The sequence below is a fragment of the Pleurodeles waltl genome, chromosome 1_1 (genome assembly GCF_031143425.1).
Source record: "Pleurodeles waltl isolate 20211129_DDA chromosome 1_1, aPleWal1.hap1.20221129, whole genome shotgun sequence".
In the NCBI taxonomy this organism is placed as follows: Eukaryota; Metazoa; Chordata; class Amphibia; order Caudata; family Salamandridae; genus Pleurodeles; species Pleurodeles waltl.
The window spans coordinates 939,287,652-939,315,394 of record NC_090436.1 but is presented as its reverse complement, the minus strand read 5'-3'; the positions used below and the strand labels follow the sequence as shown (position 1 = coordinate 939,315,394).

Genomic DNA, 27,743 nt, shown 5'->3' with positions numbered 1-27,743 from the left:
GGGTTCCCAATACGGCCCTGTTCTCCACACACCACTAACTGCCTCTCTTCACAGTCCTGACAGGAATGCTGCGCACTTTTAAGGGGGCACACTTAGTCAGTGACACACTACGCCGGCATGTTAGCTTGACAAGCGGCCTCTGACTCGGCAATTTATTTCTTAACTTCTTTGAGAAAACGTAAGAAAACAAATCATTCATTTTCGACAGGTTATATGTTAGATACATTTACAGGGGGCAACTTTAGACACAATTTCCTATTTTCTGCGAGACCGCTTTACTCCTTCCTCAATGTCCCTACAACTTTTATTAAAGAACACCAGCAATTTCAGAATTATCTCACAGAATTAACACGCGTGGCCCAAAATTCAAGCATATAAAGGCAACAGCATAAACTTACATTAGTTTATTACACTTTTTACTGTACACAAATGCCAACAATGCCGATTTAGGTGCTAGACTTCCTTTTGCAAACTAAAAATTATGTCATTGTATTTCTCTCCCATGTGAAATTACAATTCCCTCAATTGTCGCCTAAGTCTCAGGTACACTTTGTGAGGGTGCAGCCGCAGCCCTTACCCCCTCAGTGCCACCCAGTGGAACATCTTCCTTCCTGCAGAATGCCAGGCATGCCCTCACGCTGACAGTCGCCCAGCAGCTGATCAGCTGTAATTCAAACTGCTCGGCCTCGCGTCAGCTGGGACTGCACACCCCGGAGGGCTCACCCGCGGCCACCGAGCCCTGCAGCCGCCTGCCCCCTAACATGCGCACTTTACAGGCGCCGGGGCTTTTCCCAGTCGCACCCCGAGCCCTCAGTTGTCACTTAACCCACTGCCAAAAAGAACAGAGTCCGCTGCCATGTGAAGGGTGCCCGGTGAACCCTGGTATGCCCACACCACAGCCACTGGCACGGAATTAACCGGGTGCCCATGCTCCAAAAACTGCCATAAATATAACAAATACACAACTGTGACACACCACATGCCACAAGCAACTTACCACACAGCTGTCTTACTGTCCACAGTAACCCCGCTGCACCCCTCTCACTGACAGGAACGTGCTACACCAAAAGCGCCTAGAGGGCAAAGGCAGGAACCAGCGTCACAGAAAGGGGGTCACGGTGCCCGCGAGCAGGGCACGGACCGGGCGCCCCTGGTTTCGGAGGCAGACCTCAGGGTCCGGACGGCAGGGGGGGAAAGGAGAACTCGCGGCGGTGACCGAGTCCAGCGCAGACTCGCCACACCGAAAGGATCAGATAACTGGCCAGCGTCACAGGTGCTGGTGTCCGTCAAGCTGAACTTCTGCAGGCATCATCGGCTCTGCGGCGAGCCCAGTTTTATTCCTGTCCACCCCGAGTTACCAGAGCTCCGCAGAATCTCACTTTAAAGCGATATCATTACAGCGGGCTCTGCTGCGGAGCGCCCAGGCAAAAACCGAGGGCAATTAATGCATTCCGCCGTGCACAGGTCATGGTGCTAACATACCGACCCCCCTCCCTTTCTATAAATACATAAATAAATAAAAAACATCACATATGCGCATATCTGGAACAAGTACAGACACACAGATATATTCTTCATAAACACGCCACACTCAGTACTTTACATTATACATGTGTAAATTTCAGCGTTCCTCTTTAAGTATTTCATTTATAACACTTCCAATTAATAGCACATGCAATAACGTGCAGACAGAACCCTTGCTCATTGCCATGGTTTTAACTGTCCAACCAATCATTTAATTTCTGGAAAAAGTCACAGGATTCTGTAAAGGTCTAAAGCTGGTCATACACAATCAGAAATAGAGGCAACAGCACCAGGGGCCTGCGTGTGCAGCCGGCACTGTGTTGCAGAGGTGTTTCAAGTTACAGAATCTCCCTGATCGCTGCAAATGGCTGGGATATGACATACTCACTTGCGTGCCGTGCCCGGTGCTTGTGGGGTCTGCTGTGATCCTTTCCCGACTGCTCGTCTTCCTCCTCCTGCTCCGTGCCGTCCGACGAGATTCCAAGGGGGAGGCCAGAAGGAGGTGCCACGGGCTGCCCTCCTTCCTCTCCGGAGACAGCACTCCCCCTGTCAGCTGGAGCCTGGGACGCTTCCTTCTCCCTGTCAGAGCAGGCGAGGATCACTTCCACCTTAGTGAGGGGGCGACTCGCCACCTCGTCTCCTGGGACCGCCGTGGATTCCCCGCCACCGTCAAACCGGAAGGTTTTGGTGATGTGATGGCCTGACTCCTCAGGCTGGTTGTGGTGTAGGGAAGAGCCATTGTCAGGCTTGTCTGGTTGCGCACCGAGTCCTGCTTCTGAGGGGCTGTGGCTCTCAGCTTCCAGGAGCGACACAAGTGGAGCATCCGCTCCCTTCTTAAGACTGCCATGTGACAGTGACAACTGCAGTTCCACCACAGTGCCCTGCTTCCTCCCCTCTTCCTCCCCTTGTGAAGGAGGCTGCTCCACCAAGTATTCCCTTGTAGTTCCTACCACCTTGGGGGTGATTTTGTACACCAGTGTCTCCTCGCTCTCTTGCTCTGTGGGTGGGATCGCTGCAACCAACTCCACCGCTCCAGTCTGAGTTGTGTCCTTGGAGTCAGAGATGTACAGGCCTCGGCCATCCGACTGCGGCTCACTTCTGATTTGCAGTGTGGTACTTTCCGTGTATTCCTCGGGCTTGACGTCTTCACATTTTGTGTCCTCGGTCGTAGGCGCTAAAATTTCATTTGTTTCACTTGCTGGCCTGTGAGTGGGAGAGATCAGAACAAAAAAACAATGAGACCACATTCCGTGTGGAGAGTCACGAGTAACACAAGACAATTTCTTCTGCCAACCCCAAACACAATTATTAAAGATCATTCCCACAATTGCAAAAAGACGAGACCGTCTCGTCTTTCTGATAATGCTGATGTATGGATTTCAAGTTTGCATTGACTGTTGTATCATCAGATCGATTACAGTTTAGCGAGCAACCAGACCACTGGGCAGGAGAGGGCACTCATTTGTTGCTCTTATTGTTGAGAACAAAAATGATTTGCAATCAGGCAGCATGTTAATATGTGAGAAAAAAATCTCACCTCTACCAGTGTCCTCTAAGATGTACATTGCTTGAAAAGTCACGCGCCACACTCACAATCATGCAAGTAATGAGCCCCACCAGTTACCACTTTGCGGTAGTGTAGTCTAGTATCATGATGGCACAAGTGTTGCCCTAAAAGGGCATCCTGATCCTCCTTTTTGTGGCCTAGCAATGGCTGCTTTACAGAATGCTACCAGATGATTCTTAAGGATTAGTCTGCTGTATGCATATCAGGTGAGTGAGGACATGTAGAGAAGACAAAGAGCCATAATTATGTGGGCAAGACACATGTGGTTGGCAAGATATTCAGTCACGGAGAAATAGTACATGAATGTAAATATTAAAACATGTGTGATTCATCCTTGACCAGCAGCATTTTCCCCTCTGCTCTTTGTAGAAGAAAATACCTCACCATCCCTAAACCGCAGCAACTCTGCATGTCTTTAACAAGCCCATGTCTTGGGCTCTGAGGAGCAGGTTCCCTAAGAGCAACAAGTTACATACCAAAATGTCTTAAAGCTCTCAGTAAAACAAGGTTATGAAAACTGATGTGCTACTAGATTTACGGTCCAGAGGAGCAGACCACTGTGGGGGTTCAAGACGGGAGAGGAATGGGGCAAAATAGCAATTTAAGTCTTGCGGTCTTGTTATGGGACAGATACAAAGGGGAAATGAGTCCAGATGTCAGAGGTTGCAGTCATGGTGTATGTTGTGTGGGAATTACTATGGACCTGTAGTTAGAAGGGATTAGTTCCTACCCATCCATGAATGGCAGCACACTGTTTCACAGTGTTGTCCTTGGAATGGGATCAGAATAAATTGTTCCAAGCTGTAGGCATTTTGTTGACCACGGACGTGCGCAATGGGGGTTTGACTTCAGGGCTTGGCCTGTTGCCAGGCCCTGTGGCCAATCCCCCACAGGAAGCCAACCCCACTCTGCGAGGTTGGCCGCAGGCCTGGCCTGCTGCCAGGCCCTGTGGCCACCCCCAAAGGCAGCAAACCCCACACTGCGCATGGCCTTTGGCTGTGTTCAGTGGGGAGTTGGCCACAGGGCCTGGCCTGTGCCCATGCCTATGGGGAACCCACCCGAAGGCAGCCAACCCCTCCCAATGGATGCCAACCCCACACCACATACAGCCTTTGGCAATGCCATGTAGGGTTGGGCTTCAGGAACTGGGGACCTCACCTACCAGGGCCAAAACATATATTGAGGGGAAAGGGCACGCAGTTCTCCTCCCCAAGACATAATAGGCCCCAGGGACCCCATCCCACAGGGCCAAATACAACAAAAAAAGGGAGGGGAGCCATGTGGTCCCCCTCCCAGTGCATTAATAGTCCCTGGGGACCCTATCCCCCAGGGCCAAATTCTGAGGAGAGAGGGTCATGCAGCTCCCTCCCCAGGTCTTATCTGGTCCAGGAGACCCCAGCCCCCTGGGGCTGCATGTTACTAAAAAGTGGAGGGAGGCCATGCCGCCCCCCTCCTTGAGCCAGTTCCCTGGGTCTGAAAACATTGAAAAAAGGGGAGGAGGGCCAGAGGTGCTTGCACTTCTGCCTACCCTGGGCACCCGCTTACCACATGCGGGGGGTACGGGCTACAAAATCAGCCCCGTGGGATGGGGTCCCCGGGGGCCATCATTGGCTCAGGCAGGGGGCCACGCGCAAGCCTCCCCTTAATTAAATGTACCTGTCCCCAGAGAATGGGATCACAGGGGCCCAAAATGGGCTGGGGGAGGGAGGCCCCACTCATGTCCCCCACTCAAATATACAAAAAAAATAATTGCAGCCACTATTTTTTATATTTTTGCCGTGATCCTGCTGGATTGAAAAAAATTGTTGGCTTGAGGGGGTCCTTGTGGTTCTGTCTCATGGGGCCTACAGTATCCCTAACATGCCCGCTTGTATGATTTTTTTTTGGGTGATACGGTTTTTAATTCTTTGGTACCCTTTGTAGGTGGATTGTGCAATTTCCAACAAACACATTATGGAGTTTTGCATTACTTGGGAAATGTTATATTGTTTGCGAGGCAATCATAACTCCACCTTAGGGATGGTAAATATGGCCCATGGTCTTCTACAGACCATGAAAAACTGCAATTTAGATTGTCAAAAATAAGTTGGCCAGGCTTCATGGATAGATTTAGATTTTCTTTGGAGCATAGAAATTATCCTTGGAATGGTGCAGGAGGTGTCACCATTTTCCCTTTTTGCAGGTTGCACCAAGCATTGGATTTTGTTGTAAGGCTCAATCATGCAACCACAAAGTGTGTACATGGAAAGAGGTGAATGACAACTGGAAAATGTTTTAATTGAATTGAATTGAAGGTCAGTATAGTGGGAGCTGCATTGATAGCTTTGCTTATACAAGATGAGGAGGTTGGAGTATTAGGGGGAAGCTTTATGTAGTGAGGTGGGCAATGCAATGAAAGCTAGGGGACAGATAAGAAGCACACTGAGGCCCAGATTTATACTCTGTTTGCGCTGGATTAGCGTCAATTTTTTACACTAATTCAGCACAATCCTAACTCCATATTCATAATTTGACGCTGGACTAGTCTAGCACCAAAATATTGGAGTTAAAGTAATTTTTTGGATGCGTGAAACCACCTTGCGTCAATGAGGTGCAAGGTGGGCGTTCCCATCCAAAAAATGACTCTAAGGCCCTAGTGCCTTCTTTATCCTCCCGTGCAAAAGTGGTGCAAGGGAGGGAGGTGGGCCTAAATAATGGTGCTAAGCCTGCTTAGCGCCATTGTTTAATGCCTGGGCAGGCGTTATGGGACCTGTGGACCCATTTCCATGGTCAAACACCACGGAAGGAGCCCACAGGTGCCCTCCCCAATTTCCAGGAACACCCCCACCCACATCAAAGGGACACCACAGGATGGGGGACCGCATCCCAGGTAAGTAAAGGTAAGTAGAGGTAAGTAGTTTAACAATTTTTTTAAGTTCCATTGGTGGCCCTGAAGTGGGCTCCCCTGCATGGCACAGGATGGAATGACCATGCCCAGGGAATCCTTGCCCCCTGTGCTGGCCACGGGGGTGTTGGGCATGACTCCTGTCTTTTACAAGACAGGAGTCATGTGGTATGAATAGTTTTGTGTCAAGAAATGACGCTAGGCTGGTTAGAGTCATCCTTTTTTACTCTAACCAACATAACGTCATTTTTTGGTGCAAAACCCCCTTCTCCCATGTCACCACCCCCACCCAGCTAACATCATTTTTTTACGCTAGCCCAACCTGTGCACCCGATCACGCCATTGCATTAATATGGCGACCGGCTGGCGTCCTGGAATGGTGCAGGCTGACGCTATACTTTTTGACGAAAAACTGTGCAAACACAGTTTTGCGTCAAAAAGTATAAATATGGGTTTGAGTTCCTGGAATTTATCTCTTTTGTTGTCTAGGTCTCTGTTACACTGATAGCCTCAACAAAGTGTATCAAAGGGGAACTGGGCCAGGCTTGTGCAGCAAAGGTATGATTGTTCCTGTGCAGACCTACTTGTAGAGATACCATGCAGAAAAATTGTTTTCTGTCAGACTTTTCTTCTCCATAGCAGCACACACTGCCAGGGCCGTCCCTGATCCCTCACAGATTGGATACAAGGTTTTTCTCTACATGAGCACAAAGGCATCATGGAAGTGACTTCCATCTTATGCACAACCAATGAGTCCTCATGAGGAAGACCCTATACACAGCACATGTATGACCCAGCCATGTCATACACAAGCACAACACACACACATACATACACATGCACCAGTGGCATCTTACCACATACAGGAAAGGGGGAGTCAAGGACCCCACATATGAGGGACGGAACACAATTTACACGAAGAGGGTCTGTAGAGTCTCTCTTCTCCCTGCTCCAGAGGTACGGGCAAAAAGTTGTGTTTTTATCTAGCATCTAAGCTGCTACTAACACTCAGCCTCCCCAAAGTCTAGAATCGTGTCAGCACCCACCATCCACTATAGATGAAGATACACAGATGTTGCACGCCCAGACCGGCATAGGCTCTTCTGATAAATTTAAAGCAGAAACACATGGAGCTTCTCAAGTGGACCTGCTGATATCTAGTGCAGTTGAGAAAAACACAAGATTAGCCAGAAAGTCGAAAAAAGACAAGCTAGACCAGATGAGGTCACTCCTGACATCAGGCATGCCGTAGACCACCTCCAGCTGGTGCTCAGCTGCTGACCTCTTGTTTTATATTCAACACTACAGTGATGTTGGAAGGATAACTGGTAAAAACTGAAGCAGTGGCCATTCATAAGCGCCTGCAGAAATACATGATTGTAAAATAGGCTGTGCATTCAAAGCCTCTGAATAGGTGCAACAGAAGTTCTGGATGTTGAGTGGACCAACGTGCGGAAGAAAGGAACACATTTCAGTACACTCTGGTGTAGTTGCAGGGAGCAAACAGCAGCTAACAGCATAATCCCCGCCTCTGATGCCTGCTGTTGCATGGCTGGCACTGCATGCCAATGGAAGAGATCTTTCGGAGGCACGGGCACTGCACCCCTAAACCATTTCTGCACATCTGAACCTATGGCAGACGTCAGAGGTGACCTCATGTGGCCTGATGCTGCAGTAGGAGGCAGTGCTAGGACACAGGTTGGAGAGCAAATGTCGCAGGAGTGGGACCAATGGGCACCGAAGTCCACCGGCTTCCGGTCAGGGGATGGTACCAGGCGAGGCTGTCCCAGGGCCGGCCTTGGGCATGGGTGAACTGGGCCCAGGCCGAAGCCCAAGGCTCTATTATTCCGAGGGGCACAGCAGGGAGCTGCCTGACTTAATGTCATGCAAAGAGCAGCTCGCCCATCCCACTTGGTCTCAATTGGGATCCGTTAAAGACTTTGTGATCAGCCCTTAATGTACCTGAGCGTAACTGCCAGCACCCCATTAAGACCGTGACCTCTTCCCATCTTCCTCAAATCTCCCACAGCAACACCACATTTTCTTTCCGCCAAGGGCGCTGTCCCGGTCAATCCAATGTAGGGCCGGCCCTGGGCTGACATTGGTATATTATGTGTGTTTGTAAACCGCGCTGGGTTATTCTGGCAATGACCTTTACAGTACAGAAGTGGAATTCCTTCCAATACAAATCTTTCTCAGCAAAGTGATTTTGAGAGTGGAGCAAATGGAAACTGAGAATATTTCCAAATTACACACATTCACCGGTAGATGCACCCTGGTTACACGTCAGAAACGGTGCACCAATGACTGTAAAACGGTCCAGAACACGAGAACCTGCAAAGCACAAGAAATTGTGAGTCCCCAAGTATTTGAACAGCGATCCCGCTGACAAATATATACCCTTTCCTCTCAAGAACATGTTTCAATGTTAGCTATCGAAACAATTAATTTGATGGCATTTCTCCACGATATCTTTATTTTGATGGAAGACATTATTTATTTCGCTATTACATATTTGAGGTAAGTATCTTTCGGTGCTGCCTGTGAGCTGTGATGGGGAAAATAAATCAGCCTTTTTAATCGGCACAAGAGAGATGCACGGTATACAAATGCACGCATCGGTGCACTGACAGGGGCAAACTTTGTCACCATGTGCTTGTTCTATAGACATACATCGTGTACTTTGCTGGTGAAATTAGAACCTCTACACTTGGAGACTGATTACGAGCATCCGTTTTTTCCTCAAAAAGTTATTACTTTTCTGCAGAACTGCAATTCGTTATGCTCAACTCTTTGTGAGAACAGAATAACGAACTTTTCCTCCTGTCTTTTATCAGTTCAAAAGAAAAGATGAAACCCACTCTTGCTAAATTTATGTGGCGCATTGTGTGCGTGTGTGTTTTTTCTTTAGCATTACATTGCAGATCCAATATCTTTCTTCTGTGCTGCTGTGCGTCGCCATCTTGGAACGCTGGGAATTCCCTTATCTCATCTCCGCTGCTGGGAGTCCAAGTACCATGTTTTACACTCACACGGAACACTGAGACAGGACAGGCTCACCCTCAACTTCCGTGTCATCACAGTAGGTCACGCAGGAGGCCCCGGCTACCGAAAATAGTGGCACTCATGAGCACATTGGAAGCATTTTCAACTGTAGGCTTTAAATAGATAACTGCACATATATCCTTGTAGCCCAGTTTCTTAAGAAAATACCAATACGTGCAGCTGAACACTATTTCAAAGTAATATTTCAGGCAGAATCACGATAATGTAAATGAGACACAGTGTAGGCGGTTTAGTGAACTTAAATTGCGAGAGCAGGGCGGTATAGCATCACCAGCATATATTTTGTAGAGCTGCAAATTAAAAACATACATAGTAAAACACATTGACTATGAGGAATAATCCTGTTACTACAAAAGAATCCCGGAATATCCATCATTTTTATAGCCAAGTTGCTTAATGATAGCATCAAACTGGATTTATACAGGATAGCACCGCGTGCAAGATCCGGATGCGGGCAGCGCTACACAAAGGCTGGGAGGATGTTCATTCGGGTCTCTGCGCTTGCCAATGAGCTGGCTTCCATCACAGGAGGTACTCTTGACAACACAGTCTTCACATCGGTGCAGATGAAACCATAAACATGCCCATGTAGGATAAGCAGCTGGGGGCGGGGGAGGTTGGCTGGCTTACCGTTATCCTTTATTGGTATTGGACGAGAATTCTCACATAGCTGGGAAGAGATGGAGAGAGACAGAGCAAAGGATTTCGACTCCTTAAAAGGTGCTTACTCGCGCCTGTACGTTTTGAGCTACTCGGTAACTCAGTAAAGTCATCGATAGCACTACTCATGTACTGAAAACCAAGATCAGATAAAATCTGGGCTAACTTTATACACTGATCTATACTTTGCGACTTTCTCTTAACTTCCATCACACAGAGCGATTTACTGACTTCAGAGCCTATTCCTCAGGGCGGGCAGGCCTTCTATTCCACTGGGCATTTCCCCGCTCGGCTGGATCCATTGCAGGTTTGTTCTGAAAGCCCAGGTCCAGTCCTGATGCCTCTGTCACTTTCCCCAGCTCCAGGTTAACTGCAACAGCCACGCGTGGCTGCAAGAGAGAGAGAAAGGGAGAGAGGGGGAGGTAGAGAGAAAGAGATCAGATAGGAAGGAGAGAGAGAAGGGGAGCAGAGGATAGAAAGAGAGCGATGGACGAAGGAAGGAGGGCTGGTTTGAGGATTTTAGCCAGGGCTGCTTTTGGTTCACCAGTCCAGCCTTGCTCAGTGCCCATCTAACCTTTGCTGGGCAGATGGGAACGGGTTGGAATAGGACATCTACACTTTATCATATTTTCGATATTTCTTCTGTTGTCATTTCCCCACAGATTCCATCGTGGTATTTTGTTGTGTTCAGACCTAGGATAAGCATTCACAACTTTGTAAAACGGGGTTGATAAAAATGTGATCAAGATTTTAGGAGATGGACGGACTTACAAAGAGCCAATGACCGAACTTATCTCTCTGAAGTGTTATCACACTATAAAAACAAGCACTGATGAAGCCAATACATTTAGCTTCTCTGTAGTTCATGCATAGAGTAGATGAACACACTTGCATATAGGCTGTCAAACACAGACCACCACATAAACAGTCATTCAAGCATGGGGACTAATTTACAGGCACTAACACATACAAACATACTGGCAGTCATGTACACAGGGAAACTCGAGATCAAGCATGAGAACCAACTGATATGTAGGTAGCAAATCCACTGAGGCAGAGAGTGCTAAACAGCTGAGAGAGCGTAGCTTATATAATCTATATTAAAATGAAATGTTTATGAACTAATGTAGAATAATGCTGCATAGAAAATGTAGTAATATGTTTTTCTAAAACGTGCGCTTGAAATGTACCCACGGGGACTAATGAAAATGACTAATGTTGATGAATTATTACAGTAAAGGATGATTTTATACTAATTATTAATGGTTAAGTTACTAAAGTTTTGTTAAAAAATCATTAGGCCTTAGTTAGCATGAGTTGAGGCCTAGCTGCCTGACTCTCATATTAAATGTGTTTTTCTAATGTGCAGTGGGCTGACTTGCTAAAGGACATGAACTCTTGTTTTTCTCCAAACTAGAAGCTGAATGAAGCTGAATGTAACTGTAGTAGATCCGTTCTCATGAAATTCATTTTGCTTGTAGAAACATTTTTAGCTGAATGCAACAGTGTAGATTATTCGTAGGTACAAGGTCGCCTAAACCGGTACAGACAATGGAGCCACTGACCGAAGATGCGCAAAGAATTACAAGAGGATGAAATCATACCGGACATTCTACCCCTAAAGATGTCAATCATAAGGACCAATAAAATACGTGAGAACTGTTATGGGGTGACAAATTCGATGAGCTAATTTGAAGTTAATTGGTTTAAGATAGTGGGGTGCAACCCTTTGTCCAATCAAATTTTAGAGGAATGTACAACGAAAAGGGGATAAAAACCCTTGACCCTTGGAAGTAAATCAGAGCAGGAGGGATAGGCGAGAGACTAGGGGAGATGCTGATGCGATTTGTTATGACCCAGACACTTTGTCACTTTGACTAGTGACTTGATAATTTTAGTTAGAACCGTCCTTGTCCTTAGATTGCCCATTTACACTTTACCTCCTTATGAGGGAAGTGCCCCTTTTACCTGAGCTGAGTTCCTGACTGATGGCGAATCAACTGATATCCTGAAGACGAAGACCGAACCTGAGTGCTGACCCAAACTTGGAGGGTAACTATATGACAATTAAATTGTAATTGGCTGTTTGCCTTTCCTTTCTAGGTACCAACTGCTTTTTCTTTTGACAGAGACCATAGCTAGATGTTTTCTAATTTGTTGTTACTAAATTATTTTGCATGAAGCCCAACATGCCAATGCTAATTCGAGGTTAGTTAAGGGGTTCACTAAACTGACGCAAATAGACAAATGACTGAATCTATGCTTTGTTGAATAATGCCCAAATGATACTCTGCTAAGGATAACCTATGTTCACGCCTTGCTATATTTTGATGTTCGTGATTCTTGCTTTGATGAAATCTTATCAGAGTTGCCATATTGTGACTATGCTAATGTGTTTCTTGGTTTTGAGACTAATAAACTTATTATTAGAATTGTAAGCAATAGGGAATAAATATCACAAACTCATACTAAACTGGTGTGGTTATTCATGACTGAAAGGTCATGGTGGTGTCTTGAGTTTAGTTAAATGTTATTGACTAAGGTGAAATGCATTGTTGTAATAAATATTGATGACAATATTGATATATTGATTGACATGTTGATTAGCTATCTCGTCCTAAGGTGTCTTCAATCAGGGTCAAAAGATTAATTGGCCTAAAAGGAGTCCCAAAGTGTATAAATTAGACATAAAGGGACGCGTTATCACAGCCATGCAGACACCAGTTCACACAGACTACAGGCATTGTGTCCTTTATAAGTATAGGGCAATAGAAATACATAAGCCAATCCGGCAAACGGGTATGTGTAGTAGGGAGGGTGATATGGAGCAGGGACACAGGGCAATGTGCATCAGAGAAGCACAGCGTTGTGTGCAGCAAGAAGGCACAGGGTGATGTACAGCATCAAAGCACAATGATCTGTCTCAGAGGAGAAAATGGTGACAAGTTTCAGAACAGCAGAAGAAGGCAATGTGTTTCAGGAGGGAACTTGGGGCTGTGCATCAGAGGCCACTGGGTAATGAGTAGCTCTGGGACCAGTACTGTGTGTAATAGGGGCCACAGGAAGATGTGTAGTAGCAGGCATAGATTGAGATAAGATGTGATGTGCTGTATTGGGCCCAGAGTAACGTGCAGCAGGCGACAATGTTGACATGTCATAGGTGGTCAAGCAGTTAAGTCAGAGAATTTCAAGTCAGGTTTGAGTAGTTTTTGTATTACTGTTTTTATCTTTTCATGTTGATACTTGTAGGACTCACAGGATGCAAAAAGCAAAACAAATATAGAATAGCACCAATAAGCAACCCACACCTGACAAGAAAGAATTTGAAATTTTTTGAAAGACAAGGTAGGACAATCAAAACAAATTATTTTAAGAGGGCAGAAGCTATTTGGTGGCTGATACTCTACATGAAATGAACTGATGTGTTTCCAAATGGGTATTCAGGTCCTCTAAATAAGCTATCTGGCTTAATTGAATTGGAGGTTTGTAATTATTTCCTAGATACACACAATTCTTTTTTTATCAGTGAATGCCCCCTGCCCCCAATTAGGGAAGAGGTGTGACGCCTCCCTGCTGCCATCGCAGCAAAGGTGAAAGATAAAATGGTAATAAAATCATTTTATTTCCATTTTATTTTGTTATTTTCCCCAGCACGAGCGGTGTTTGGAGGCGGGCCACTGCTGCTGACTGACAACAGGGGAGTGGTGCTCACTCCTGTTTAGAGTGTGCAGGTCACTTTGGCCGGCTGTCTTGCAATGACCAGCCTGCAGTTCCTGAGGGAGCATCAAGGCAGCCTGCTCCAATCAATTCTAGTGCTGCTTTCATGCTACTTGTCATTATCAGCAGCATGAGAGCACTGTCTGGACTGGTGTGGAGAACTGCTGTAGACCAGCGCCGATGCACTGGAAGGAAGCATGAGGACCAGAGGAGGCAAGCCAGCATCTGCAGTGGGTAATTACATTTTTATTTTTATATTCATCCCACTCCTCTATTCATCAAAGAGCAAGGACTTAAAGTCTTTTTTGTTGTGAGTAACAAAAATGGGTCATAGTTACCACATTCAATGTGATTGGGTAGTATTTTTTTCATTGCCATATCAACTGATTGTGTGATTCAAGAGACCTGGGCTCAGGCCAGTATTCCTCTTATTGGGTACGAAGAATTTACCAAGCCGGCAGAGAAAAGCAGCCTCTTCAGAAAGGCAAAAGGTGGCCTGGTGATATATGTCAATACCAACATGTCCGTTAAGATCTCAGAACTCCAAATGGATGAACCGGCCCCCTGGCTGTGCGCATGGATGGCTGGGCCAAGAATATTCATGATCCCCTCTTACTTATAAATGTGTACATCAATCCGAAGAGGAAGGCCGTAACGGCTGACAATCTCGCTGCACACCTGCTTTGTTTAAAAAATATAAGATGCCCAGCATACTGGCTGATCACAGAAGATTTTAATTTCAATTTATTTCATTTTTCAAATGAGGAGCACGCAGAAGTAGCTGGGATTGTTCCACCCCAAAGCATGCCACAAAGCATACCATCAGGAAAGACAAGTGTGGGGAGAAGTTAATAAAGGTGTGTGAGCTAATTGGCCTATCTGCCCTGAATTGACGGAAGCCAACAGATATCCCCCACCACGGACAAAAGCCTTGAGTTGATCAGTCGTACACCTATACTACACCTTGGTAAACTTCCCACTATTAAAGCAAGTAAGTGACTTTAAAGTTTTGCATCATGAGGAGAGTGACCACCACCCACAGATAATCACAGACCAGATGATTGTGTGCAAACAAGAAGCCATAGCAGCAGTTCAGGGAGAGATTGGCATTAAAAACTTGAAGCGCCTAAAGTGGAGCTCAAGTACGGTCAAGGATCAAGCAGAGGAGGCAGTGGCCAGTTTGGAGTGCATGGCCACAGAAAGTGCAAACCTGACATCAGTATGGGAAGTTTTTGCAAAGGAATTAACAAATCAATACACTGCCAAGGGAGTGAAGAAGGGAGCCTGTCTTGGTGCCATAACGGCATAACCATGCCATGATCTGTTCGCCTGAGAAAATCTACTGTGGGTAGGCTGCTTAGGCAGCTATGTAAATCCCCTGAGGATGAAAAGCTATTAAAGAGTCTTCATGAGGAGAGGAAATTATTAAAAAGGGAGATATGGTCCTACAGTATAAAAAAACTAAACAGGAAACATTATGGACCAAATTGCTGTATGCTTCCAACTCAGCTGACTCAAAATGTATTTGGAAACTCATCAACAACATTGAAAAAGGTCCAGGAGCTGCCCATAACGCAAATATAAGCTAAGATGTCTGGGTCGGTCATATGAAATCTAATTTCAAGGAAAGCACCTAGTTGAAAATGTACCAAAGCAATCAGAGAGTTGCAAATGGACTACAGAGGCGCACCCCTCCATAGTATTCAAACCTATAGAAATAATTAAGATAACTGAAACATCACAAATCAACTGTGCCCGAGGCCCCAATGGCCTACCACAAGCACTGTTTAAATATTCAACATTGAGATGGACAACCTTCCTGACAGGAATGTTTAATCATATCCTGGTAACAGGAGCCATCCTGGGTAGTTGGGAGGGCTCAATAATCTATCCCATCTACAAGGGAGGTACCACATTTTCTCCCCAAAATTACTGGTTAATCGTACTTCTATATGTAGACCTTGAGGGGCATATTTATACTCCGTTTGCGCCGGAATTGCGTCGTTTTTTTTGACGCAATTTCGACGCAAAACTAACTCCATATTTATACTTTGGCGTTAGACGCGTCTAGCGCCAAAGTCCATGGAGTTAGCGTCATTTTTTAGCGTGGACACCTACTTTGCGTTAATTATATGCAAGGTAGGTGTTCCCGTCTAAAAAATCGACTCCGAGGCATGTGCGTCGGATTTATACTCCCGGGCAAAATTCACGCCCGGGAGTGGGCGGGTCAAAAAAAATGACGTACGCCCGCTTTTGCGCCGTTTTTTAGCGCCTGCAAAAGGCAGGCGTTAAGGGACCTGTGGGCTCCGAAGGAGCCCAGAGGTGCCCTCCCATGCCCCCAGGGACACCCCCTGTCACCCTTGCCCACCCCAGGAGGACACCCAAGGCTGGAGGGACCCATCCCAGGGACATTAAGGTAAGTTCAGGTAAGTGTTTTTTTTTTTTTTTTTTTTTGTGGCATAGGGGGGCCTGATTTGTGCCCCCCTACATGCCTCTATGCCCAATGACCATGCCCAGGGGACAGAAGTCCCCTGGGCATGGCCATTGGGCAAGGGGGCATGACTCCTGTCTTTGCTAAGACAGGAGTCATTTCTATGGGGGTTGGGAGTGAAAAAAATGGCGCAAATCGGGTTGAGGCGAAAAAATTGCCTCAACCTGACTTGCCCCATTTCTTGACGCCCAAGCCCCATATCCCCCTACGCCGGCGCTGCCTGGTGTACGTCGTTTTTTTTAATGCACACCAGACGGCGCCGGCGGCTAACGCCGGCTAACGTCATTCAATAAATACGGCGCCCGCATGGCGCTTCAGAATGACGTTAGCCGGCGGTAATTTTTTGACGCAAAACTGTGTTAGCGCAGTTTTGCGTCAAAAAGTATAAATATGGGCCTAAGTACTTCGCTATGCGCCTACTTCAAGATCTAGAGACATGGGATGCAGATAATGGCAGACTACCATTTAATCAAACCGGCTTCACTAAGAACCAAGGCACTCTAACAGAATTCCTAGCATTGGGACTGACCCACAATAGAGCCAAGATCACTGGGACCACACTTTACATGTGTTTCGTGGACTTTAAGGCAGCTTTTGACTGTGTTCTGTGCGGTAGACTCTGGGCTAAACTGCAGCAATGGGGGTTGTCACCACACATTCTGAGTAACGTTAGGCTACTATATTCTGACACGTAGGTCAAGATTAAGCTTGGGGAGGGTACTCACCTGTCAAGGGAAGTCAAAACATTAATCGGTCTAAAACAAGGCTGTGTTTTAGCTCACATCTTTTTAATTTATACATCGTAGACTTTTCCTCAGATCTAGACAGTCAGACAGCGCATGCACCCAACTTTGGTGGTCAGCAACTTTCCAACATGCTGTATGCAGATGACTTGCTGCTGCTCAGTAATACCAGAATAGGCCTACAAGACTGCTGAACTGTCTAGGATCATATGCAAAGAACAATGAGCTTGAAATAAATGTAATAAAACAAAAGTGATAGTCCTAAATCAAAGAATCTCCAACCAGCGCAAATGGCACCTTATTGGAAAGATAATCGATAAAACCACTACATATGCATAGCTAGGGTTAAGAAATATGCAAAAGGCACTTACGTGCCCAAAGGTAGGAGATAAAGGGAAAAACTCAAGCCATCAATCATGCCTTTATAACACTAGCAAGGTCTATTCAGGGGCATAATCTCAAACCACTGGCATTAGTTATAAAGGCTGAGCTATTACTTACTCTTTCATATGGCACAGAAATGATGATTGGAGCGGAGACTAACCTTCCGGACAAACTAATGGTAAGCCTTTCGTCTATCTAGGCGTCATTGCCTGCCCAAATCAGACTGGAATTCTAGCTTGTGAGACAGCAGCTTGTCCGGCCTGCATCTTTTATAAAATTCTGTCACAAACACCCACAATTCGCCGAAGGAATGCTGGCAAACCGAGTTTGGACAGAAATCAGTCTTGAAATGGGTAATGGTGATATAAAAAATATCTAGAAAAAAGGAATAGATATGCTTGAGTTGGGTGATCTGTGGGGCCTTAACATATCTGGTGCAGCCTTCAGTAAAGCAGTAAACAAATCCATCAAACTAGAAAGCCGGACAGAAGATAAAGAAAAAGTGTCTAAGAGGTTGCATGGGTGGCTGGTTCTGAATTCTTATAAAACCTATAAAGAGTCGCTTATCCTGGACTCCTCCTACTCCCTGAAGATAAAGCAACGATTACTGATGCTAAGATTTGGTGATATCAAAATGCTTGACTTTAAACCAAAGTTGAGGGGAAGATGTCCAAAGAGGAGACCTGGAATGTCACTTTTGCCATAAGGTTGACGAGATGCTGCTGCATGTTATTTGTGTATGCCCAGCCTTGGCCCCACAGAGAAGAAGCATGCTGAAAAAAGAATTAAACGCATTGGGGATCAGATCCTATAGACCTGCCCTTATTGAGTCATTTGACCCAAGGAATATAATGCTGAACATCAAGCTGGTCCAGGCTCTTAAAATCACTTATCAGATAATAAAGGTCAACAATGAAGAAGGCCTCTGAAAAAAACCTTTTGCCTAAGTCTGGATATAGTAAGCTAGCTAGCTGTCAGCCTGGGACGCTTTTTGAAACTATGATACTATGAACTATGTCCTATTATGATATATGTTTTTAAGACTACATATCGGCTCCTTTGCACAAGTTGCATAAGTCTGCACATTGTAAACCAGCTTGGACAGCTCCTTAATATCTTGATATGTGATAGTATGGCTAGTCATCTAGTACCCTGATATTCATCTTCAAAATTAAGAGAGGTTCATTTGCCCCATTTGCGTAATTTTGCACATTGACCATGTTAGCAAACGCACCAATATCGATAATCCGCCCTGAATTATACAAGAATTATGGCGGATAGTGTGGGACCCTGATCGCCTGCATCCATACCAGGCCTGTTAAATATCGCCAAATTGTGCTAGCTTAGACAGCTATTTAACATTTCGGTTTTCCTCTTAAAATGTAAGATTGGTTTGTTTGCACACTTTGCGCAATCTTATTTTAGTGAATGTTTTTTTTAATGCTGATAATCTGTACTGCATTATACAGAGCTAGTTCAGTTTCCCTTTTCCTCCTAGAGTTTACGGTTTCTATTAAATAATAAAAAATCTTACTGCTACAAAAACTGATGTTGTGTATAATTCTCTTTACAGTGTTCAGCCAAGTACAGCTCCTTACATTTTAGCAAAGAACAGTCTAGGATGAGTTTGCTGTGGCTGTCAAATTGAAAAGGTTTTTCTTGTTTGCTAAAATGCATGGTCACCTCATATGGTATTCCAGAACTATTTTGTACCATCTTGCAGGTGGCAGACGTCCTAGTTTGTGTACGCTGTGCTTTACAGGTTAAATTGCGTGCGCAAAACATACTTTGCAATTTATTATGATATCAATCTCATTTGTTTTTCCTTTTCTGCTTTCAATGTAATTGTGAGAGTTTATGTATGACACTTTGAAACAATGTACATGAAAAAGCAAATTTGCTGCATGACGGCTTTTACTGTGTTCCTTCAAACAGTGTCCTTATTCTGCATTCAGATTTCCCTGCAGGACAAAATGTCTAATGCAATAAAACATAGCATCTTGATGTGATAAAGAAACAAAGTACTGAACCACTTTGAGACAGAAGATCTGTTGTAGTCAGGTAAAAGCAGCTATTAGTGCATAAAGTGTTACAGCAAGTGATAGTCCCTTGAATGTTAACTTACCAGCATGCCAGGGGCAGTGGAGGTGAGAATACCTACCTTTTAACCATCAACGACTTTGCAGGGTTGGCCTCCTGTACTGCTCTCAGCCCTTCCTCAACATTTGATTTGTCCCTGAGTGGCTAGGAGATCTGCAAGTAATGGAATCAGTAGAAAGGTGTTTGAAGGCCTGTTTACTTTCTGTCACTGCCTCCATAACCTCAAGACCAGGAATTGCCAGGGCAATACCATGCGTAGAAAAAGACAAGTCAGGGGTCGCAGTTTCTCACAATGACATTTGGTTCAATACCAAATGCAAATATGGTATCATATCTGGAAGGTGCACGAACAGGATCCTAGTAGAGTCGTCTTCTACTCAGAGTCTGTAAAGGAAAGGGTTAAAAAGCCTTTGGGCCTTATTTACAGCTTGGAAGACAGGATACTCTGTCAGAACGTGGTGGCGGTTTATAATGCATGTGAATATTGGCTGTGGGATATCTGCCAAGTTTGTGACAGAGTATCTTGTTAACGAAACTATGAATAAGATCCTTTGTCCATTTTGAGCTAAGGATGGTGGACAACCTGGGCTCTTAGTCTTATATCTTTTCAAACTGGAGCACTGTGCATAGCAATGAGGAATTTATAATGAGTATATAACTAAATTGATACAGTAAGATAATGCACAAATGTTTACAGTAGTGGTCTTCTAACATTTTCATACTGAGTGTTTTCTTAACTAATATAACTTAGTTTGAGCTACCCGCATGACATAACATTTTAATAGTTACTCACAAATGATATGTAAAATGTTAAATATCGCAAGTAAGTGAAGACATTATAATGACGTTAAATTTTCTCTGGTATTTTAAACAGCGTAAAGATAGAAGCGTGTTTTAAATGTTCATAATAAGTACACTAAATTTAAAATGTGGTGAGAGCGGCAAAAAATCAATAAATCAAGTGGAGCCAGAAGGGGATAGCATAATGGTCAAAATATGATGTTTCCTTACAAAAATGCCAGTATGTACACTTGGAAACATTGGGAATGAGCAATCCAATGAGCATATGATTCACTGTGACAAGGGTGAGATCTCCTAATAATGCTGACAAAAATTTGGTAACACAAAGGGACGGAGTAAACATCATTTTGTGTTACAAAAGTTGCCCTAATTGGTAAGGATATACCAGACGTGGGTCCCGTGCTCACCGTACCACTGGATTCAAGCTAGCCTGACTGATGAGAGGTGATACCCTAAAACCGGTCACAGGATGCTTGTTTGTGGTCCAGGGGGACCTGGCCTGGCAGGTCAGGCTGGACTATTCCTATGGGGAACAGGGTCAAGACTGATTTGCATATGGTTGGGTCCAAACTGGGGTGGCGTGGTGAGCAAAAGACCAATGCATTAAACCCATATCTGTGACTGGGGTTTGAAAAGTTTCAGCACTCCGCCAATCATTGTTTTGTGTTGCAAAAATTTGATAATCATTGTTACATTTTACTTTCTCTCAAACATGGTATACATTTTTCCCTTTTAAAGACAGATTTTATCCACAATGTAGGCAAAAGGCTATTGCTTTTGAGAGCCACCTGTGAGGTTGCTGAAGCAGCCTTAATCGTCCCTCCTTTAATAGCCTGCACACATCATTTCTGGGGATCCCTCAAAGGGCTAGATGGAAGTTATCACATTCTGAAGACCCTTGGCTTACAAGAATAGTGGGTGTGGCAGAAGTGAATGTGTGAAGTGGATTGATGCAGAGTTGTGTGGTAGAAGTGAATGTGTGGAGTGCATTGATGCAGAGTTGTGTGGTAGAAGTGAACGTGTGGAGTGCACTGATGCAGAGTTGTGTGGTAGAAATGAATGTGTGGAGTGCACTGATGCAGAGTTGTGTGGTAGAAGTGAATGTGTGGAGTGCACTGATGCAGAGTTGTGTGGTAGAAGTGAATATGTGGAGTGCATTGATGCAGAGTTGTGTGGTAGAAGTGAACGTGTGGAGTGCACTGATACAGAGTTGTATGAGTCATTCCTACTATATTTGTGCCTTAAAGGACCAGACTGGGAACAAAAACCAAAATTGTGCCACACTTTCCAGAGCGCTGATGACGGTATGATGCTCAGTGTGTCAGCTTACTAAGGATGCTATTCGTGTATGCCTGATTTGTGCTCAGTGTGGCAACCTGTCAAATGGGATCACTGGTGCTCAAATATGACCGATCTGTCAGTTGCTTTAGAGGTCTGATCACTATGAATGTGGGATGAATGGGTGGTGCTTGCATTTCAGGATGATGAGGTTGTTGCTAATGGCCTCTAGGTCAGGCGAACTTAATTATCAGGCTCAGTTTACTAACTTTAACGAGTCAGGACTCACACAGCAGAATTATGCTCCCAGTTTTTCTCCTCCACTTCTCATCTTCTTCCTCCTCATTTTTCTAGTTCTGTTGCTCAGTGCAATATGGAATTTAACAGGAAAGCAAATATGGAAAGAGCAAGGGGTACAGGGAGAGTGTTCATAATGAATGAGCTGGACCGCAGCCACTGCTGCTTCTCGCTCCATCATGATAAACTCACTATTCAGCCCCCAGCATCCCTTCCTGTTCCTTCCAGCCTCTGTCATCTAAGGGACGAGGGAGAGTTGTAGTGACTCCTGGGATGTTGAATACTAAATGAACAGAACCAAGGGAAGAGCTGGTGCTGCGGTCCCACTTATTTTCTAATACAAAATCAGAGCAAAAAATATAATGATAAAACAGGCTGCTTCGGTAGAACTCACATACAATGGATATTGTTTAAAATTTCTGCATAGAAATCATATGCAGGACAAAATATGTATTGCCCCTGCCAGCAAACATGTGCATAATAGTACCATTGTTGGTATCTTCTAGGATATCACTGAGGTATTAGATGAAATACAGGCAACGGTTAACGTTTTAAAATAATTATCAACCCCAAATGTCATTAAAACAACCTTGTCACAACATAGCAGCCTTGTGAGGATCTTATACCAATCTTGGAAATAAAAATCACAAAACTCCACACATCCATGGACAAAATGGATGTGTGGAAGTTCTTCTCTATGTAATATTAATATAGCCTAAAACCGTCAAACCCACGAAGGAAGCACTAGCGCAGGGTTCTGCAAAGTCGGTCCTGGAGAGCCGGGTTCCTGCCAGGTTTTTAGCATATCCACATTTAGAAAAAAAGATGTTTCAGAAATCTAAATTTTTCTAAATGTGGATATGCTAAAAATCTGGCATGCACCCGGCTCTCCAGGACCAACTTTTCAGAACCCTGCACTAGTGTAATGGAACTTGAGGGGGCCCCTGCAAACTACATAGAGCACCCCCCACGCCAGACTCAGTCAGGAGCGCTCAGGCCAGGCTACTGTGCCGAGGGGGCCCCCTGGAGCTTGCCCCCCGCCCAATGAGGGCTGCAGGGGCCTATGTTACGCCACAGAAGGAAGACCTTATAAGGCTGCTTCAAAAACACAGCATCTGTAATTGGCTGGTAGAGCCTTGGACACAATCTTGTACAATTTCTTCCACCATAGGAGGTGATATACACTCAGTTATTAGCCTTAAAGGTAGAACAAGAGTATTGTCCGGAGGCTGTTAAAACATTCCACCATCGCCCCCTCATTGAAGAAACTGGGGGCGCATCCAAGAACACTAATAAAATAGTGGCAAATCTCAGCGCTACTGTATCCCAGCAACATTTTGAAGAGAGGTGTTAATCCAACTGCAAGAACATTTGGAGCAAAATCGCATTCTTGGGGATCAACAGTAGGGTTTAAGAGTTAGGGGGGGCTTTTGAAACCACTCTGGCAGATCTGAGAGATGATGCACACCAGCTTGGTGTAAGGTAAGCAAGGGCCCTTATATTAATTTTCATATTGATAATTCAGCATGTTGTGGACCACAATATTCTTATTGAAAACTGAAGAATTGACCCGGAGACTCCGGCTATGCCTTGAAATAGATCCGTTCATTCATCCCTTACTAAAGTGATGAGACCACCTCAATCCATGTCATCATGGACTGTTAATCCAGTTCTCGGCATTTCCCCTTCAAATCATTGCTATCAGGTGTGTTACAATAATGAGTTCAATAGAAGCACACTAAGACTACAACAGCCACAATGCATTAGGTTGTCACATGGCAGCCCAGTACTGGAAACATTTCCTGTGATTATATGAAGCAGGATGACCTCCTCCATTCATACATGTAAGGTGTTTCAGGACACTTATAGTTCCTACCATTGTTCAACATCTACATTCTCCTCAAGACACAAGTGCTGAGGAAATACTATGTATACTTTCAAATGTACGTAGCTAACCCCCAGGTTTTCTTCTATCTTGAGATTGTGTCACATAGTTATTCAAACATTACCAAATGCACCAAACGCCTGATGCACATCTAAATAGATGTGTGTAATAAAATTTTCACCGTCTAAAATAAAGCTAGAACTGAGATATTTGTGCTAGATGAGATTATGCGTAAATCATGCCTGTCTAAATTCCTGGTGAGTCTGAGATCACCTCCAGTCCATTGCAAGGAAATAAAAAGTCTGTGTGTCATCAGCGACACCTACCCAACCTTTGCTCCCAAGCTCAAGGCTGTGGTAAAGTGTCACATCTCAGATTTCTAGGGTTTGGAGAATCCTCCCACTCTTTCAAATCCATCATATGGATGAGCTAACCAGAGCCTTGCTAATGTTGCACCTTGATTAGTGCAACAGCACCTGCACCAGATACAAGACAGGTACCGGCAGAATGCAGGAAGTGAAGAAACAGATAGATCTACCATGAATTTATGTTTGGAAATGAAATGATGTGAAACCCAACTTGAAGTCATTCTAGTAACTGCTGGTGGAACTGAAAACGAAGGGGCTGATTTAAGAGTCCCTAGCGCCTCCTTGCGCCACATTAGCATTGTTTTCTTATCCTAATGTGGCCCAACGAGGCCAAAATCACTGCGCCAAATTTACAAATAGGCACAATGCATGCATTGCGCCACTTTGTAACCCTTTGCGCTACATTATGCCTGCGCCAGGCATGTTGTATGGAAAGGGGGCATTCCCCCGTTAGAGGGCCAAAAAAATGGCACAAAGAAATTTAGGAGATTTCTTTGTGTCATTTATTTCGGCACTTTTAACGCCTGCTCAGAGCAGATGTAAAAAGGAGGCTCACCATTGTTTTCAATGGGCCTCAATGGGCTTTGCTGGATTATCATCAACGTTTTTGATGTTAATCCTGCAAAGCTCTGAACTAGCATCCAAAATGTTGATGCCAGTTCCCCTAACTATGACCATGGTATGCCGTATCCTAGATATGGCACACAAATGGTGGCTTTAGGGGGGCGCTAAGGGGCTCAAGAAAAGTGGCGCAGCACCCAGTACAGCACCACTTTGGGACTGATTTAAGAAACGTGGCGCTGCACCCACTGCAGCGCCACCTTTCTTGGTCCCCTTAGCACCTCCCTAATGCCACCATGTGTGCGCCGTATCTAAGATACAGAGCACCATGGCGGTAGCTAGGGGAACTAGTGTCAAAAGTTTTGTGGCTAGTTCGGAGCCTTTCAGGATTAGAGTAAAAAAAATTGACGCTAGTCCTGAAAAGTCCATTGAGGCCCATTGAAACCTATGGTGTGCCTTCTTTTAACAGAAAGGAAGGGACACCTTCCCATACATAAACAATCAAACCGCTCAACGTAGACATCTGCCTGCGTTGGCGGTAGGCAGCTCAATTTAGCTCCAGCGCAGGGAACAACGCAGGGGTGTGCCATATTCAATTAAATACGGGGCATATCTGGGCTGTGAAAATAAAGGAGTGTGGTGCTGCAATTTTGGGGCAGCGTCGCCCTCCGCCATTTTCTGTTAAATATGGGCCATAGTTTATTATCGTTTTCTTGTAAACATTTTGCAGCTTCTGCTGCTGGCAGTGGGGGCGACGCTCCTGCTGAGACCCTAAGATAGGTCACCCAAAAACAGACTCAATTCATACGGAAAAGCACTCTTTTCCACGACTCTCTTCAATTGTACCACAACCTGGAATCTGAAATTTAAAAAGAGTACTTTTATACAAATAAATGCTTTGTTAGTTCTGTGTTGGCACATTCCCTCCTGTTTCATAGCCTACCTAACCTTTCAAACTGTTACACTGCTCTCAGCCGTGCGTTCTCAAATTAATCACATGATTATTCTTGGCAGAACTGCACAAATATTTGTCTTTTTCACTTTCAACTTTCACTGCAGATTTCATTTTCTAACTTTGTATTTCTTCTCCAATTATCCATATATGACATTCCTTGTTTATTGCTCTGCAATGATAGACTTCTCTTGCTTGGCCTTCTGTTGTTGCAGAATTAGCTGCTGCTTTTACTTAGGTCCTCACTTGCTGGTTTTTTGGTTTTGCCTGAGCGCATACGCTGTCAGGATTTCTTTTTGTAAACTATTAAAAAAGGCTTAAAACACGCTTGGAACCTTCCCATTACTTACCATTGTTTGGCTTCAACGTCACAATTCTTTTCTTGCTTCTTAACTGTCATCGCCTCCTGCTTGACTTATGCTTCATCTGGGGCTTCAGTGTTTGTCCCTGCCATAGACCATAGACCAAGTACAACTTCCCGTCTGCACCCAGTGTCCTTCCACTGGCTGCAGACTGGCCACGTGCCTTTGCAGGTGCTTTTTTTTACTATTCTTCATGCACTCTATAAGAGTACATGTGTCTGGAATACGTCCTCCCTCATCCTGCTGTCTGTGATTTTTGTGATTTTGCCAGCTTCGTCCCCTCTCCCTCCTTCATCCCACGGTCCATGCTCTTTCCTCACTCATCCTCCCCACCCCAGCCCTTGTGTTGCCTACCCACCCTCCTATCACTGTCCGTTGTGTTGCGGGTTCCTCCCTCCTCCCACTGTCTGTGTTCTTGCCCCAACCTTCCGCTCCTCTCTCGTGATGCTTCCCTCCTCCCACTTTCCGTTGTGCTGCTGCTCCCCCAGCCCTGGTCTCCCTTACCACCTCCAACACTCCTGTCCATCACAAAAACGTCAACAAAGCCAAATAGCACTTGCATACACTAGTGCAATTTGTCTTTGTCAATGTTTTGTTTAGACATATTGCACAGCAGTGCGAGCTGCTGTACAGCGTGACTTAAAGTAAATGAAAAAAGAGGGGGCAAGGCCTGGCGTGCGGCAAAATGGCAGCTCTCTCTTATGCTCTGGTGAGCCCTCTGCGCGATGTCGGCCTGATTTTCAATATTTGTTCCTGCAACCAAAGCTAAATGTGGCCAAAGCCTAACATTAAGAAGAAAGATCATTGCGTCCGGGATTAACGGACTCCAGTAGCCCACTTCACCTATTCTGCTCTGCCGCGGGTTTGCGTTGCCCTAAGATGGTGGATGGAGTGAAGTGAAGCACAGTGTCGGAGCAGTGAAGAGACAGAGAAGCAATGGGATGGAGTGAAATAGTGTAGAGCAACCAACCTTAAGGATTGTGCCTCGCATGGCTGAGACAAAGGCGGTAATAATCTAACAACTCTGCAACTCCGGGGACCAGATCACAGGAGCTGAATGAGGCTTGCTGGAGGTGCAAGTATTGGTAATGGTAACCCAACCCGATGTGGTCTGCTTTATGAACAGCGAGTAATGCTGAGATACACTGGGTGTAGCTCTTAGGCACTCCTGCCCTCCCTGGTCCAGACCGTTCAGCTCTACATCATATTCAAGGCTTAGGGGGAAACCTCTGATTTTGTGATTCATCCCCCGATGACACATTGCAGTGAATATGCTTGCTTGTTAACATTGAACCCTCCCAAGCAAAACAGCCTAGACTGCCCTCAATGTCTTTAAGGCCTTGTTCAGACCTGTTCAGGCTTCACACTCACGCCTGTGCTGGGGCTTTTAGATGCAACTCTGCCAACCATTAGCAACCATAGAGGCACCGCAGACAGGCCCTGCTCCTAATATTCTACCTGTGCAGCACTTGCTCTATTGCACCCTGCCACACAACGAGCTCAGTGGCACGCCTCTGAAAGTGAGGCAGGCCTCCCCATGTCGACCTAAATGTATGATTATATTCTAAAGAAACAGACATCTAAAGCACCATGGGAAACAAGCATTGGTCCACAAACAACGCTTAGCAGCATTACACCGGTTATATAAACTATTGAGGCCTTGGGTCAAAAACACTCGAAGAGGGCAGATCTCAACAACAAGTGTCTCCACTTGCCAGCATCAAAATCAATCTGGAAATAGTTCTACCATAAACTGAATATGTCAGAAACCAGAGACACCACTGTGTAGGACAGAGAAACCAAGGCAAACTTAAATTGTACAAAACAGTCTCCACCCATCCCAGAGTCCCCAGTCAAAGAAAAGACAGACTCTGCCTCTACCCTGGATGTTATTCTGCACAAACTGAACTTGGTGCATGACATCGGGCAAAGCACCAAAACAAACACTGACTTATTACAAGAAGAAGTTGCGGGTACTCGCAGAGACATTAAGGACCTCTCAATAAGGATTTCTGCCATGCCATTGAAGACTTCAACAATGCTCAATCTAAACAAGTCCAAAGCTTAGAAAAATCAGTTGTGGTGTTTAAACAACAACTAATG

At 45.1% G+C, this 27,743-nt stretch overlaps 1 protein-coding gene across 1 annotated transcript in view; it reads right to left on the bottom strand.

Moving 5' to 3' along the window:
* The window catches only part of SYNPO2 (synaptopodin 2), a 613,295-nt gene that overhangs the window by 148,126 nt on the left and 437,426 nt on the right, over positions 1-27,743 (bottom strand). Inside the window, exon 3 of the mRNA XM_069230164.1 lies at positions 1,913-2,727. Within this exon, the coding sequence (XP_069086265.1) occupies positions 1,913-2,727 (815 nt within the window). The remainder of the gene's footprint in view (positions 1-1,912; positions 2,728-27,743) is intronic.